Below are 14,994 nucleotides of genomic sequence, written 5' to 3' on the forward strand. Positions count from 1 at the left end.
CAGGCTCTCCTGCCCGGCGTGTTCTGCGCGCGGTCACCGGGCCGGCTGTGCCCGCCGCCGCGGGCGCGTGGCCGTGGGCGGCTCCGCGAGAAGCAGGCCCCGCCGTTCTCGTCACCGTCCCGGCTGCTCCGTCCCTTGTCTCGACCACGGACCCTGAAGGCCAAGTCCGCGTCCCGGACGTTTAGAGCAGTTGTTGAATGGGACTCGCCCGAATCGCATCGAGTGACACCAATCCGTGTCTTCTCTGGTTGTGCAACATATTTTGTACATCGGTAAAAACTTAATTTTGTTCTATTGCTTTTCTTTAAAAAAAAAAAATACGCTGAGTGCCGACGCGGCGCCCCGCGCCCCCGGTGACCCGCCGGCCCCGCCCGCGCCGGCCCCGCGCCTGCAGCGCCGCGTCCCCCGCCCCCGGCCCTCGCTGCTCAGCCGCTGCGCCGTTTTCACAGCCGGTGACACTCCGTATCTTTTTGCTTGTTTCTGAGCAACAAAGTTCCTTCAGCCACACGGCCTTGTCCCGGGCTCTGGCAGCCGACTCCAGAGAGGTGTGCCGAGAGGAGACAGCCCTGAGGTGGGGGCCGAGCCTTCCTCAAGAGGGGGCGCTCCCGCCGGGACAGCGCCTCCCTGCGGGCGGGCCCTCCCGCCGCGGGCTCGCCGGGCCCTGGGGGGGAGGCAGGCGGTCCCCGCGTCTCGCGGCGGTGTTGCTCTCTCTCTCCCCCTTTCACTCTCTGAAAAGCGATGGAAAAAATATCCCCAGGTGAGGGTTAAAAAATTAATAATAAAAAATAAAACGATCTTTAAGATTGTGATACCGTGTCACCTGACAGCCCTGAATGGATGTTCATGATCTTATCGTTTTCGTTTTCCCTGTGCTTGAAACATTTCAGGAAAGAAGAAAAATGATCGTCGTTGCCGTGTGGAGAATGGATTGGAAAAGAGAAAGTGGGAGACCACGTAGGAAACTGGCGGACGCCCAGGTAAAGAGATCCTGGTGGCTTAGGCCAGGGTGGGGGAGCAGGAAGGGGGAAAGGGAACAGATCTGAGAGACATTCGGGCTCACGGGTCTGGAAGTATCACCCAGGGAGCAGTGAAGAGGTGAAGTCTGCGCCCTGGGGCACTCCCCGTTTACAGCTGGACGCTGGAGCGCGTTTCCTGGGAACCAAGTAAAGAAAGCGTTTGAAGGAGGGGGCGGTGACCAGCCTGCCAGCTGCTGCTGAGCCCGCAAGACCTGGACTTGGAAGTGACTGTTGTGTTTACCAGTGGGGAGGTCACTTTGGCAGGGTCTGTGGGTGCAGTAGCAGTGAGTTGAAGAAAAATGTAGGATAGATACGGAGATAGTGAGTACAGATAGTTTTTAAAGGAGTTTGCAAAGAGGGAAGAGAGAAATAAGGCAATAACTGGAGGGGAAGTAGGGTGAAGGGAGAGTGTTTGAAATGGTGGAGAAAGTTAGGTTATCCTGGTCACGATTCCCGAGAAGAGGTGAGACCTGCTGGGCAGGCGGGGAGGGAGGGATCCGTACACAGGCACAGAGCTGGGAGCTGGCCCACTTTGTTCAGTCTCAGGAGAGAAGGTGCAGGGAGCAGGAGCCTGTGGTGTGGTGTTGGGGGCCTGTGGCAGTGCTCTCTGATCGCTTCTGCTTTTTCAGGAATATAGGAAACGATCATCAGCTGAGAGGGTGGGGGTGGAGGTAATACAGTTTTATTGACCCATTGACTGAGGGAGCTGCACAGCATTGGAACCTGGCGTCTCAATTAGAGGAAAAGAGAGTATTACAGAATTTGGGGGACAGGTGGCTTTTAGACAAAATTGAAATGAAGCTTTATTTTGATGGGCTCAAAGGCAAGCTGGGCTGTCTGTAAAGAGGTCAAGATCTGGCTGCCAGGTTCACACAGATGTTCAGCATTGTCTCCAGACAAGCTGACAGGGCCTCAGTGACAGTGGCCAGGCTACAGGAGGATTTCCTGCAACCTCTGCACCATCCTGGGAACCAAGAGCCTGAGGGACACCCAGACACAAGGAGGGCCCCTGGGGCCAATGAACCATTTGTACTGTTGCCATTTGTCTGTGTCAGAGATGCAATTTTCATTTAACAAACCATTTGGCACTTTGTGGCAGAGTACTTTCAAACCAGAGCCCCGGGCCCACCAGAACACTCACTGACCCAGGTGCCTGGATGGAGACCTGAACTGGCAGAAGGAAGACGTGCCTAGAAGGTAATGCTTTATGTTATAGGCGTCTCAGACCCAAGAAGTGCAGGGTCAGTTATGTCACTAATGTCCCCCATGCATCCCAGTGCTGATACTCAGGGGCACACACTGGTATGGCCATGTCCCTTGTCACAGTATTGACACAGTTACATTCTGGTTCATGAATAGCCTCTGCCTCCAGCATTCTGAGTGTCCAGGGTCCTTCCCATCCTCTCCCCTCCCAAACCCTCCGCCATCCAATGCCTTAAGTGGTTGCTTAGTGTGAGGTCCATCTCTGCGTCACCCTCTCTCCATTCTCACCACCATCATTCTAGCTCACATACTCATCAGCTCTTACCCCGGGTTATTGCCAGGGCCTTGTAAGCAGTCCCCCAGCCTCGGTCCCTTCCACCCCAAATGCACCTTTCATACCCAATGAAGAGTAGCCTTTGCTGCTTAAACACTTTGTGGAGCTTTTGAATACATTCCAAGGAACATCCCAGTTCCTTAGCTAGGTTCAAGAGCACCTCAGCCCCCCCCATTAATCTCCTACCGCTCTACCTTGTCCATCTTCTGTCCCAGCCCCAGTGGACAAATATCCACATTTTGCTTTCATTTGACTAAATCGTCATTGAATATCTATCTATTCAGTGCAAACACAGTGGGAGAGTCAGTGACAAAATCTGACGCACACTAACACCTTCTAATTCAATCTAAAACAGGAACCCAGACTGGTTTGTAATAAAAAGTACTGATTATGAGAGCAGCTGACACTGAGCATTTAGAATGAGTCTAGTCTTCAGTCCCTTCTTTCGTCCACACCACGACAGGATCCTTGAGTCTAAGAGGCATAGAGGGTGTGTCACTTTCAATCCCTCATCATCAAAACACCTTAATGGAAATAAAAAACGGCTGTCATTACTTGTTTCATTTTACATTTCAGGACATTGCAGAGGATAACAACATGGAAAAGAAGCCCCAGGATGGTAGAAGGAGCCTGCCCCACAGAGAAGTACCCCCAGTTGTGGGGCTGCTGCTGGCCATGGCCCTCATGAACGCGCTCCTCTACCTCTGCCTCGATCGGTTCTTTATTTCCCCTCCGCGTTCCGCTCTGGATCCCAGTCACTGTCCCTATGGTTACTTCAGAATGGGACAGATGAACAACTGCTCAGCATGGCTGTCCTGTGAGGAGCTGAGGACAGAAGTGAGGCAGCTGAAGCGTATTGGGGAAGGAGCTGTGAAGAGGGTGAGTTCCTAATTAACTTCTGTGTTACCATCGCAGTACTAAAGGGTGGCCCTTTGGGAAGGCAACTTGGCATTATGAGCCCAGTAATCTCACACCTGGGACTTTAATAAAATAATCTGATGGATGGAAAAAAGCTAAATTTTTAAAGGAGTTCTTTGCTTTGTCTTTTATAGTGATAAGAAAACTAGAAATTATAACTACAGCAGGATGGTTAATTATGGTCCAGCTACTTGATAGAACTGTAACCATTAAGTGTGATTAGGAACCTGGGCAGCAACATGAAAAAAATTTACGATGAAAAGTGAAAAAAAACCAAAATACAAAATTGTTGAATATACTGTTTTCAGCTGCAAAATTATGTATTTATGTAGAAAAATATAAAAATGATTAGAAATTGTGCTACAGTGAAGGAGGATTGTGGTCAGTTTTTTTTCATTCTTACCATTCATACTCTATAGTGATATATTGATTTTTTAAACTTCTTTTTTTTTAAATATATCTTTATTGATTCCAGAGAGAGGAAAGGAGAGGGAGAGAGAGAGACAGAGACATCAATGATGAGAAAGTCATTGATCAAGCCCACAAACCGGGCATGTGCCCTGACTGGGAATCGAACCCCGATCGCCTGGATCCCAGGTTGACGCTCAACCACTGAGCCACGCCTGGCCGGGCTAAACTTTTTAATTTTAATAAGAGAAACCAAAGAGGCGAACTCAGTTCTCAAATTGAGGCTTCAAGTGCTCTTGTCTTACTAGTGAGGAATGTGCGCTGCATTTTGGTGGTCATCGTTTCCATAGTAACCAAGGCTTACTGCTAAAACAAAGATCGACTCTAGAGGCCAGTTCAGGATTGTTGAACAAAGACAATTCCTCTGTGAGGATGTATTGAATCACTGGTAAAGAGAAGGAGGGAGCAGAAAAATGCATCTGTGGGCCTGCTGGTCTTTATTTTGGGAGACGGCGACCTGTGGCTGCTGCTTCTATGAATGTGGAACCGAGACATCTTTTGGGGGGGGTGGGGACATTGCCCTAAACATCAAGTTTATTGTGCTGTTTTTACACTCCAAACCCAATCCCCTCTTCCAGTGGGGGACAGCAGGGGGTTTTCGCAGCACCTGCATGCCTCCCCATCAAGCTTCCCCCTCTTAAGCCTCAGTCCATCTCTCTGTGGTCCATCGAAAGGAGAGGAGACGTCTTAAAGGACAAGTCAGGGAGAAGGGACAGGCATTTGTATAAAATAAAACAAGGTAACTGGTTCTTACAAAGATTCATTCATTCATTGTTGTGGGTGTTAGGGGTGCAACAGTGAATGAAACAAAGACCTTCAAACCTTGCTTTGTAGTTGGGGAGTCAGACAGCCAAGAAGAGAAGAAAGAGCGTGTAATGAAACATGCCCATGACGTACGCTGTAGTTGGGGAGTTAGACAGCCAAGAAGAGAAGAAAGAGCGTGTAATGAAACATGCCCATGACGTACGCTGTGAAGACAGCTGGGCAAGTGACAGGCTTGTTACTCTCAGTGGCTGGAACCATCTGCGAGTGAGCTATGTGGCTATTTGGGGAAAAGACGTTCTGGTAGGAAAGATGGATACCAGCAGAGGCCCCAAGATGAACTTGCACCGGGAAGGAGCCGGGGTGCCCAGAAGGCGGGATGAGGAGAGGTAGCACACAAAGTCAAGAAAGGACCTGTGGTGGCCGGCTCTTGTGGGCCTGGCAGGACATGGAGAGCCACTGGAGCCATTTGAGTGCAGGAGTGAGGTGGCCTCTCTATGTGGAGAGTAGACTGAGGCATGGCAAGGGTGGAAGATGGGCTAGGCCTTGCAGGTGAGAGCTGGTCACAGCTTGACAGGGGTGTTAGCCGTGGATGGAATGAGAAATCGTTGGATTCAGTCACAGTTTAAAGGTAGAGCCAATAGGGTTTCCCAGCAGATTGGATGTGGGGTATAAGGGGAAGAGGGTGACTGCAAGGTTCTTGGCCTGGATAACAGGAAGAATAGTGTCGTCATTACCCGATGCAGAGAAGAAGGGAAGGAACAGACTGTGTGTGCGTGAAGCAGACACATCAGGGCTGTTTAGATGTCACGGGGAGATGTCGCACAGGCAGTAGATTGTATGTACAAATCCAGCATTTGGGGCAAGGTCCTGGGGCCTGGAATATAAATTTGGGATGGTACTGAAAGCATTGAGATGTAAAGAAATCACCAGGGCCCGGCCGGGCGTGGCTCAGCGGTTGAGCGTCGACCTAGGATCCAGGCGATCAGGGTTCGATTCCTGGTCAGGGCACATGCCTGGGTTGCGGACTCGATCAATGACTCTCTCACCATTGATGTTTCTATCTCTCTCTCTCCCTCGCCTTTCCTCTCTCTGAAATCAATAAAGATATATATTAAAAAAAAAAAATCACCAGGAAGGGATGTAAGTCGAGGACTTAGCAGTTGCTATGTCCCCTTCAAAGAGGTGACCGCTAGCTGGTTTCGTGTTGTTGGAATCACTTGGAACAGTATCCAATTTATTTTTGGGAATTACTTTTTACCTCAAGGGATGTGTTTTTGAGTAGCTTTGATGGTGGCAAATCGTTGTATGAGGACAGCCATGGTTTTAGGGAATTCTACAAATCATGCCCACCCAAATACTGGATTTAATAATGTGGGTACTAACTCCAAGGAATGTAGTTTATTAATGTGTGACTATAAGGCTGTCACGTTGCCTTTTTGTTTCTTTGGTTGTAACTTGCTCTCAGGGCAGAATCCTGTGTGCTAGGGGCAGGAGCCTGCCTGTCTGACCCGCCCCATCGAGGCCTCAGTGCCCAGAGCTCTTGACGTCCCACTCTCTGACCCCCACCTCCTTGCCTAGCGTCCCTGCTTCGGTGATTCCTGTCTCATTGAGATGGTTGTTGTATTGACCCCATTACTGTTCCGCTTTCTGACCATCTCCTGTCTGCAGTCCCAGATTTACCCAGCAGCGCAGATTCCGGCCCTTATCCCCTCAGTCTCGCACAAACACTTGCCACAACTCCTGTGCGTCTGTCTCCGTCATGCCTCCCTGGAGGGCCTCAAACCACGCAGTGAGTTGACCTCACCAAGCATCTGCACTTGAGCACAGCCACGCGGTTGAACGCCTGACCACAGACAGACCTCAGGCGTGCACTCAGCACAGCCCAGCCGGCCTGCTCTATTCCCTTAATAACTTTCCCTTCCCGATCTGAGACAGATACTTCCTCAGCACTCCCAAACCTGACTTAGCGGATGATCTTGTTACATAAGTTATCATGAAATAGAAGCCACCCAAAGGGAGTTTCCTCAACTTCCTGCCACTAGACCTTGAACCTTCCAGCTCAGGCGTGGTCCCTGACATTCCAGGACTTCCCTCATTGCAGTTTCCCGCTCTGAGGATGGTTCCTGCTGGCGCACAGCGCACTCTCTAAGAAGGAACATCCGCTTCCCTCAATTCCCTCTCCCTCTGTAGGAAAACTGCCAGTTGCTCAGTCTCTCCCGCTCATTCTCCTGCTCATTCTCCCACCCTCTTCCTCAAGCTTCCAAACCCTGCCTCTGCTCTCCTGCGGATGCCAGCCTTTGATGGTTCAGATTGGCTCTTTCTACGTCTTCCTCTTGCTCCTTCTCGCAGCCCTTGATCCCCTTAACTCCTCTTGCCTTGCAACCCTGGCTCCTCGAGCCACCATCTGTTTTTAGGTTTCCTCCCCCTCACTAGCCACTCCCGATTGCTCTCCTTTTCTACTTCTGTTCCCCATCTTGTCTCCAAATCAGCAGTTTTCAGAGGCCATTCTGCTCCTTGGGGACATTTAGCAATGAGTAGGGACACATTTGAGGTTGTCACAGTGGAGGGTGGAGGGGGTGCTACTGGCATCCAGTGGGCAGAGGCCAGGGATGCTGCTAGACATCCTAAGTGCACAGCCCAGCCTTCACCTCAACAAATACTGCCTGGCCCAGATGTCAGTAGTGCTGAGGCTGAGAAACCTTAATCCTCTTGGCTCCTTCCTGGACCCTCTCCTTTTGTCTTTATATACACTGTTAGGTGACTTAATCTAGTTCCATTGCTTTAAATACGTTTTATATGCTGCTGATTCCCAAATTTCTATCTATTGCCTGTACCTCTCTGCTGAGCTACAGGTTTGTATATCCAGCTGTTTATTCCCCACCTCTTCTTGAAGGTCTCTTGAGCATCCACGTACATCCCTTTTGGAGCGCTTGATAATTTCCGGCTCTGAAACCTGTTCTCCCAGACTTAAAATTGCAGTGAATGCCAGCACTTCTCACCTAGTTGCTCAAGCCAAAACCTGGGAGTCCTCTTGATCTGCTCAACTACACCAAGAGCAGGTTCTATCAGTTATGTTTTGAAAACATATCCCAAACTTGTCTGATAACCTCTGTCCCCAACCCATTTTAGTTAAGTCACCATTAGCTCTTGCCTTGGGACAGGCACCCCTGCTTCCACTTTGTGTGCACCAGCAGAGTCGTTTTCTAAACACAATTCAGATCACACCACTCTCTTCCTTAAAACCCCTATGGTGGCTTCTCATTGCCCTTAGGGAAGAAAATCCATACCTCCTACAATGATCTGCCACACTCCCCAACCTGGGCCTGCTATCCCCTATCTCATCCCAGACATGCTCACTCCCTACCCTGCACTCACCTACTCTTGCTTTTGCTCCTTGATCAAACAGCCCTTTCTCAACTCAGGGCCTTTGCAGTTGCCTTTCTCTGCTTGAAATTGTCTTCCTCTACCTCTGACATGGCCAGCTCCCCGTCATCCAGGTCTCAGCTCAAAGATCTAGTGTGATTAAGGCTGTAGAAAATTGGATTCTCTCATACACGACTGGTGAAAGCATGTGCTGGCACCCACTTTGGAGGGTGCTGATGAGTCCACATTCTCCCACTGAGGAATCCACCTATTTACCGAGCTTATAAAAATACACGCAGATGTTCATAGGAATGTAAAGACAAGGCTATTCATTGTAGTAGTAGTGTTAAGAAAAAATGGGAAATAATTTGAATGTCCATCAAGTCTTTAAATCCTGTTACAGTTCTATACAAAGTTATAGAGCTAGATGGGAAAGAGAACCCAATTCATTACCTGGGTTTTTCTATTAATGAATCGCCCTTCTCAGATCCAAAAGAAATCTACAGAGTTCTCTGGCCCAACTCCATTTGATATAATATTTCTAAGTTCTTTTTAAAAATGTTTTTAAAATGTGAAAGTAATATATATTCATTCTGGAAAAGATAGAAAATATCAAATGGTGTAAAGAAAACAACCACCCAGAATCGTACCATATAACTGAGAACTGAAGCATTAGCCTATTTCTTTCGGTTTCTATGTAATTTTATATCCCTTTTAATTTGCAGTATGTTTTATCTGTGAAAACTCTATCAATATATGCATTTTTCTGACCACAGTATTTTTTTGAGTGATCCTACCATAACTGAACTACTCCCCATTCTTTGATGGATTGATAGGTTCCAGATTATGTTTTTAAGTAATTCTTTTAAAAACTATTTTTCTTAATTTATTAATTGGGGGGGGGGGGGGCGGGGAGAAACATCAATTTCATTGTTCCACTTATCTATGCATTCATTGGTTGATTCCCCACTATGTGCCCTGACCAGGAATCGAACCTGCAACCTTGGCATATAGGGGTAACACTCTAACCGACTGAACTACCTGGCCAGGGTTCAGTTTTTGTTTTTATAAATAATGCCACATTTTTATTCCTAGAGGTTTTTATCTATTTCAGATTATTGCCTTAGCTAGATTATGGACTTAGATATTAAAACTCTTGATAAGTAACACCCCAAGTTGCCTTTTTACTTTCACAATGAAGAAGCAGAAGCCCAGAGAGACACAGCCCACTGGGGCAGAAGCAGCTGACCTGACTCCCGAGCCTGTTTCTCCTCTGCAGTTTTCTGCCTTTCCTCTGGGAGTTTAAGCAGAAAATCAAGGTTCTTAATTACAGCACTTCCTGCAAGGCTTTCCTAGCTAATAACAATCGAGAATCCAACGCAGTCCCGTACAGTTTTCTGGAAGCTGTGAACCAGGATGGGAAGGGCTGGTGTTTGTGACATTTCAGCTCCTGCTTTTACAGTTGAAATCACACAAAGTACAGACCATGTCAGAATGTTTACCTTACGTAATAGAGCTATTCCTATTTGTGGTTTACTATGCTACCTTTTAAAATTAATGAGTAATCTTGTTATGTGTGATGGGCTGGCTGGGCTCGATGCCCTGCGTAGGATTTTCCAATCTTCTCTCCCTTCCTCTCACTCTTGGTGCTGCAGTATTTTGGAACTGGCAGTCTGTTTGCCACTCAGTGCCTTTATACATGCAGCCCCTCTCCCAGGAATGCACTTTCCACACTCCAGATCCGCCCTGCAAACCCTGTGTGTCCTTAAGAGCAGGGGTGGGGAACATCCAGCCCATGGGCCACATACAGCCCAAGAAGTTATCTGATCTGGCCCTGCTGAGGCCTCACCAAAGAGAAGCAGTTCCAGCCATCACATTGGGGGTGAGTTAATTAAATGTTTGACTAAATATAGCAGGCTAATTTTTAAGTTTATAGTTTTATATGGCCAGCAAATGATGATATAAATATCCAAATGTCCCTTGGCAGAAAAAAGGTTCCCCACCCTTGCTTTACAGCAATTCCCAGAAGCCTCGGGCACCTCTTCAAATGGCCCATAGCACCCTGATCAAAGCAAGTCTCTCCTGCCTCCTCCTGCTAATGTGGCACTTGCCTTGCTGGGTATCTTGTGTTTGCTCATAAGTGAGTCTTTGTAACTAGACTAAGAGCAACCCTAGGGCTGGGTCTGTGTCTGGTTAATTTCTGTTTCCTCTGCACCATACCCAGTGCCTAAAAGATATTTGTGAACTTGTTTCCCGGCTCCCTAACACAGGTGATATTCTCTGGCTCTGTTTCAGGTCTTTCTGTCGGAGTGGAAGGAACGCAAAGTCGCTCTCTCACGGCTCACCAGTCTGGAGATGAAAGACGATTTCCTCCATGGACTGCAGATGCTGAAATCTCTGCAGAGTAAACATGTGGTCACACTGCTCGGCTTCTGTGAGGATGACAACACCATTCTCACCGAGTATCACCCCTTAGGGCCCTTGAGCAGCCTGGAAGGAACGCTCAACCTTACCAAGTACCAGAACATGAACACCTGGCAGCAGCGGCTGCAGCTGGCCATGGATTACGTGGGCATCATCCACTACCTGCACCACAGCCCCCTGGGCACGCTGGTCATGTGCGACTCCAACGACCTGCCCAAGACGCTGTCCCAGTACCTGCTGACCAGTAACTTCAGCATCGTGGTGAACGACCTGGACGCCCTGCCTCTGGTGAACCACAGCGCTGGGACATTTGTGAAGTGTGGCCACAGGGAGCTTCACGGGGATTTTGTGGCTCCAGAGCAGCTGTGGCCCTACGGAGAGGATGTGCCTTTTCAAGACGATCTTATGCCCTTGTATGATGAGAAGGTCGACATCTGGAAGATTCCAGACGTCTCCAGTTTCCTTTTGGGGCACGTCGAAGGGAGCGATATGGTCCGATTCCATTTGTTCGATATCCATAAGGCCTGCAAGAGCCAGGCCCCTGCAGAGAGACCCACCACTCAGGCTATTCTGGACACTTACCAGAAGGTTTTGAATTCACTCAGAGACACCATGATATCTCAGACAAGAGAAATGCTATAAAGACTAGTCTGGTCAGTGAAGGGTGGGATTTAAGGAACAAGTGGAATAGCTACAGCAGTTCTGCTCTGACAGTGAGCTTGTTGCTGTTTAGCCAGACATGTTTAGCTTCCTCTGCGTCTGTGTGCACACGTGAGCACCTGCCTCTGCTGGCCACGGTGGCCACCTGGGTGGAGGCTGCTAAGCAAGAGGCACCAGACTTGATTTAAGTCTGGCTTGATTTTTTTCTCTTTTTTAAAATATGTCTTTATTGATTTCAGAGAGGAAGGGAGAGGGGGAGAGAGAGATAGAAACATCAATGATGAGCCATTGATCAGCTGCCTCCTGCACACCCCCTACTGGGGATTGAGCCCGAAACCTGGACATGTGCCCTGACCGGGAATCGAACCTCGATCTCCGGGATCCTAGGTCAATGCTCAACTGCTGAGCCACACTGGCCGGGCTGGCTTCACTTCTAATGCTGATCACTCCCAGGTGAAGGTGCAGAGAAGCAGCGACTCTAACCTGTAGCTGAAGGAAGTAACAAAGATGTAGCTAAAAAGCACTTTCCCCTGTCCTGAGTTTGTAAGCTTGGAAGAAGGTACGTAGAGAAGATTTTTAAATGGCAGTATATGAAAGAAACATAGAGTATTTCTTCAATTATTTTTCCTCTTTTGTTTTAGATGGTAATCAACATACCAGGTCGTGGAAGTATTTCTGGTTCATTTCACTTGGTATGGGTGAGGCCATCTTTACTGTTTTAAATGACTGATCTGTGACGCTCCAGTGCCATCCTCCTTCCTAGGAGCTAAAGGAGCACTATGATAGCATGTTCTTTGAAATTTTGGATGGATAAGGAATATTTAAAACAGCAAGTATGAGGGAAATGATATGTTACTGGTGCTTGTGAAATTCCTGTTTACCTTCCTGCTGGGTTTTCTGTGTCCAAAATTAATTATTGTGAAAATTTTATATCAATACTGTCACTCATGACTATACAGTGTCAAACCTTTCTACTCAAGTTGCACGATTGAATTCTTCAGAAAGCTCTTTCCTTGCTCACTATCATTCTCGTTTGCAGAGGATGATAGATTTGGTGCATATTAATTATCCCTAATAAGGTGATAAAAGCTGACATTGAGGGGTGGGATCACTGGAATCACAGGGATCTGGGCCTCACTCCAGAGTCTTTGTCTCAATAGGTCTGGGATAGAGTCCGAGGCTTTTCATTTCTAACTGGTTCCCAGGGCAGTGAGAACCATTGCCTCTAACTGTCAGGCAGCGCCCACAGGCACTGACTAGGCAGCAGAGAATATGGTTGCCCACCGTATTGTTTTAACTGCTGCTTTTTGTAATAAAAACTCTGCCACAACCCAGTAGGATGGCTGTAATCAAAAGGATGGACAATAACTAGTGTCTGTGAGGATGTGGAGAATTGAAACCCTCATACATTGCTGGTGGGAATGTAAAATGGTGCAGCTGCTTTGGAAAACAGTCTGGCATTACTGTGACCCAGCAGTTCCAGTCTCAAGTATTTACCCAAAAGAACTGAAAACATGTCCACACCAAAAACATCTCAAATTCAGCATTTCCCAAATAACTCTTCGCTGTTCCAAGTTTGCTGCTTCTGTGTTTCCTACATTTGTAAGTGTCGCACCCTCCATCTGATTTTCCAAGGCAAAAACCTGGTTTATATATAATAAAATGCAACCAGTTGCCCAGCCGGCGTGGCTCAGCGGTTGAACATTTACCTATGATTCAGGAGATCGAAGTTTGATTCCTGGTCAGGGGACATGCCTGGGTTTCGGGCTCTATCACTAGTGGGGGGCATGCAGGAGGCAGCCAATCAATGACTCTGTCATCATTGATGTTTCTCTCTCTCTCTCTCCCTCTCCCTCCTCTCTCTGAAATCAATAAAGATATATTTTAAAAAAATGCAACCAGTTTGTGTACATTTCAATGAGTTTTGATACATTTATATATACTCATGCCACCACCCCTACAGATAAAACATAAGACATTTCTGTCTCCTAGAATTTCCCATGTGTCCAATCCATTTAATCCTTTCCTCACTGCTGCCCTCAGGCAATGACTCTGCTTGCTTTTTAGCAAGGTTATAATTTTTCCCAGAATTTCATATAATTGGAACCATACAGTATGGTATAAACCTTTTAGTGCTAATCTTTTTTCATTCATTGTAATGTTTTTGAGATTCATCATGATGTTTATATCAGTAACTTACACCTTTTTTACTGGGGAATAATACTCCATTTTATGTATGTACCACAATCTATCTGCTATCTGCTGGTGACATTGGGTTGTTTCCACTTTGGGGCTATTATGAATAAAACTGCTGTTAACATTTAGATACAAGTCTTTTGTCTTGGGTAAATACCTAGGAGTGTTCTTATGATCACACGTAAGTATATTTTTAACTTTACAAGAAACTTCTAAACTGTTTTCCAAAGCATCTGTACCATGTTACATTCACATTAGCAATGTGCAAGAGTTCCATTTGCTCCATACACCTTAGCCAACACTTGTTATTATCAGCTAATTTAATTTTAGCTATTCTAGTGGGTGTGTAGTAGCATCTCATTGTAGTTTTAATTTACATTTTCCCAAAGATAAAATATGCTGAGAACCTTTTCATGTTTATTGGCCATTCATATCTTCTCTGATGAAGAGTCTGAATCTTTTGCCCATTTTTAAATAACTTGCTTATTATTAAATTGTAAGAGTTCATTGTGTAACCTGGAATTAAATCTGTTACCAGATGTTTCTTTTGCAAATCTTCTCTCACAGCCAGGGACATGCCTTTTCATTTTCTTAAGTGTGTTTTATTTAAATTTGTCTTTTTAAATGGTTTATATACTGTTTAAGAAAGATTTGCCTAACCCAAAGTCATGAAGATTTTCTCCTTTATTTTCTTCCAGGAGTTTTATGCTTTTAGCTTTTACATTCATTTCTAGTTCAGTTTTGTGTATGGTGTGAGGTAAGGGTTAAGGTAAGCATCATTTATTGAAATGATTGTTCCAGCATCATTTATTGAAAAGATTATCCTTTCCCCCATTAAATTGCTTTGGCAACTTGGTGGAAAATCAGTTGTGTGGGTTTACTTTTAGGGTCTCTTACCTTATTCTATTGATCTGTATTGCTACCCTTATGCCAGTAACACACTATCTTGATTACTATAGCTTTATAAGTAATCTTGAACTCAGTGCAAGACCTGCAACTTTGTTCTTTTTCAAAATCATTTTACATTTCCATATAAATTTTAGAATTACTTGTCAATTTCTACACACACATACACAACAAATAACCTGCTGGAATTTTGATTTGGATTGTACTCTACATAGATCTACTTGGAAAAAGTGGCATCTTAACAGTAATGGTTCTTCTAACTTATGAACATGGTAGATCTCGCCAACTATTGAGGTCTTCTTTAATTTCAATAATGTTTTGTAGTAGTTAGTGTTCAGGTCTTATACCTAGTTTGTTAAATTTATTCATGTATTAATTTAAATATTCTATTGTAAATGTTATTTATAAAAAGTCACGTTCAAATTTTGTTTATATATTGATACGAAAATACAATTGATTTTTGTATATTGACTTCGAATTCTGTAACCTTGCTAAATTCACTTGTAAATTCTCATAGTTTGTGGGGTAGGGAGACATTTCTTAAGATTTTCCACATATCCATTCATTCATGCCATGTTTGAATAAAGCCAGTTTGTATGCTTTTTGTCCCATACATTTTCTTGCCTTGCATTGACTAGGACCTCCAGGGCAATGCTTAGTAGAAGTGGTGAGGGCAGATATCCTGGCCTTGTTCCTGAGCCAAGGGGGAAACATTTAGTCTTTCAAGTGTCATGTTAGCTA

The 14,994-nt window shown here is 46.0% G+C and overlaps 1 protein-coding gene and 1 long non-coding RNA gene across 3 annotated transcripts; both read left to right on the top strand.

Annotated features, from left to right (window-relative positions):
* Positions 1-11,394, top strand: POMK (protein O-mannose kinase). 2 transcript variants are annotated; one of them, XM_087814198.1, is made up of 5 exons: positions 1-272; positions 888-977; positions 2,116-2,213; positions 3,130-3,432; positions 10,363-11,394. In XM_087814198.1, the coding sequence occupies exons 4-5, from the start codon at positions 3,151-3,153 to the stop codon at positions 11,131-11,133; spliced, it is 1,053 nt and encodes a 350-aa protein (XP_087670324.1). In that variant the 5' UTR covers positions 1-272; positions 888-977; positions 2,116-2,213; positions 3,130-3,150; the 3' UTR covers positions 11,134-11,394. The 2 variants fall into 2 exon arrangements, with proteins under 2 accessions (XP_087670324.1, XP_016051076.2); XM_016195590.2 differs by lacking the exon at positions 1-272 and adding an exon at positions 674-757.
* A 29-nt stretch (positions 11,395-11,423) lies between these two features.
* LOC107523941 (uncharacterized) lies at positions 11,424-14,866 on the top strand. Its single transcript, XR_001601912.2, has 2 exons — positions 11,424-11,710; positions 11,793-14,866. It is a non-coding gene; the product is annotated as an uncharacterized LOC107523941 (long non-coding RNA).
* The last annotated feature ends 128 nt before the right edge of the window (positions 14,867-14,994 follow it).

Source organism: Miniopterus natalensis, chromosome 2 (genome assembly GCF_054644295.1).
Source record: "Miniopterus natalensis isolate mMinNat1 chromosome 2, mMinNat1.hap1, whole genome shotgun sequence".
Classification (NCBI taxonomy): domain Eukaryota; kingdom Metazoa; phylum Chordata; class Mammalia; order Chiroptera; family Miniopteridae; genus Miniopterus; species Miniopterus natalensis.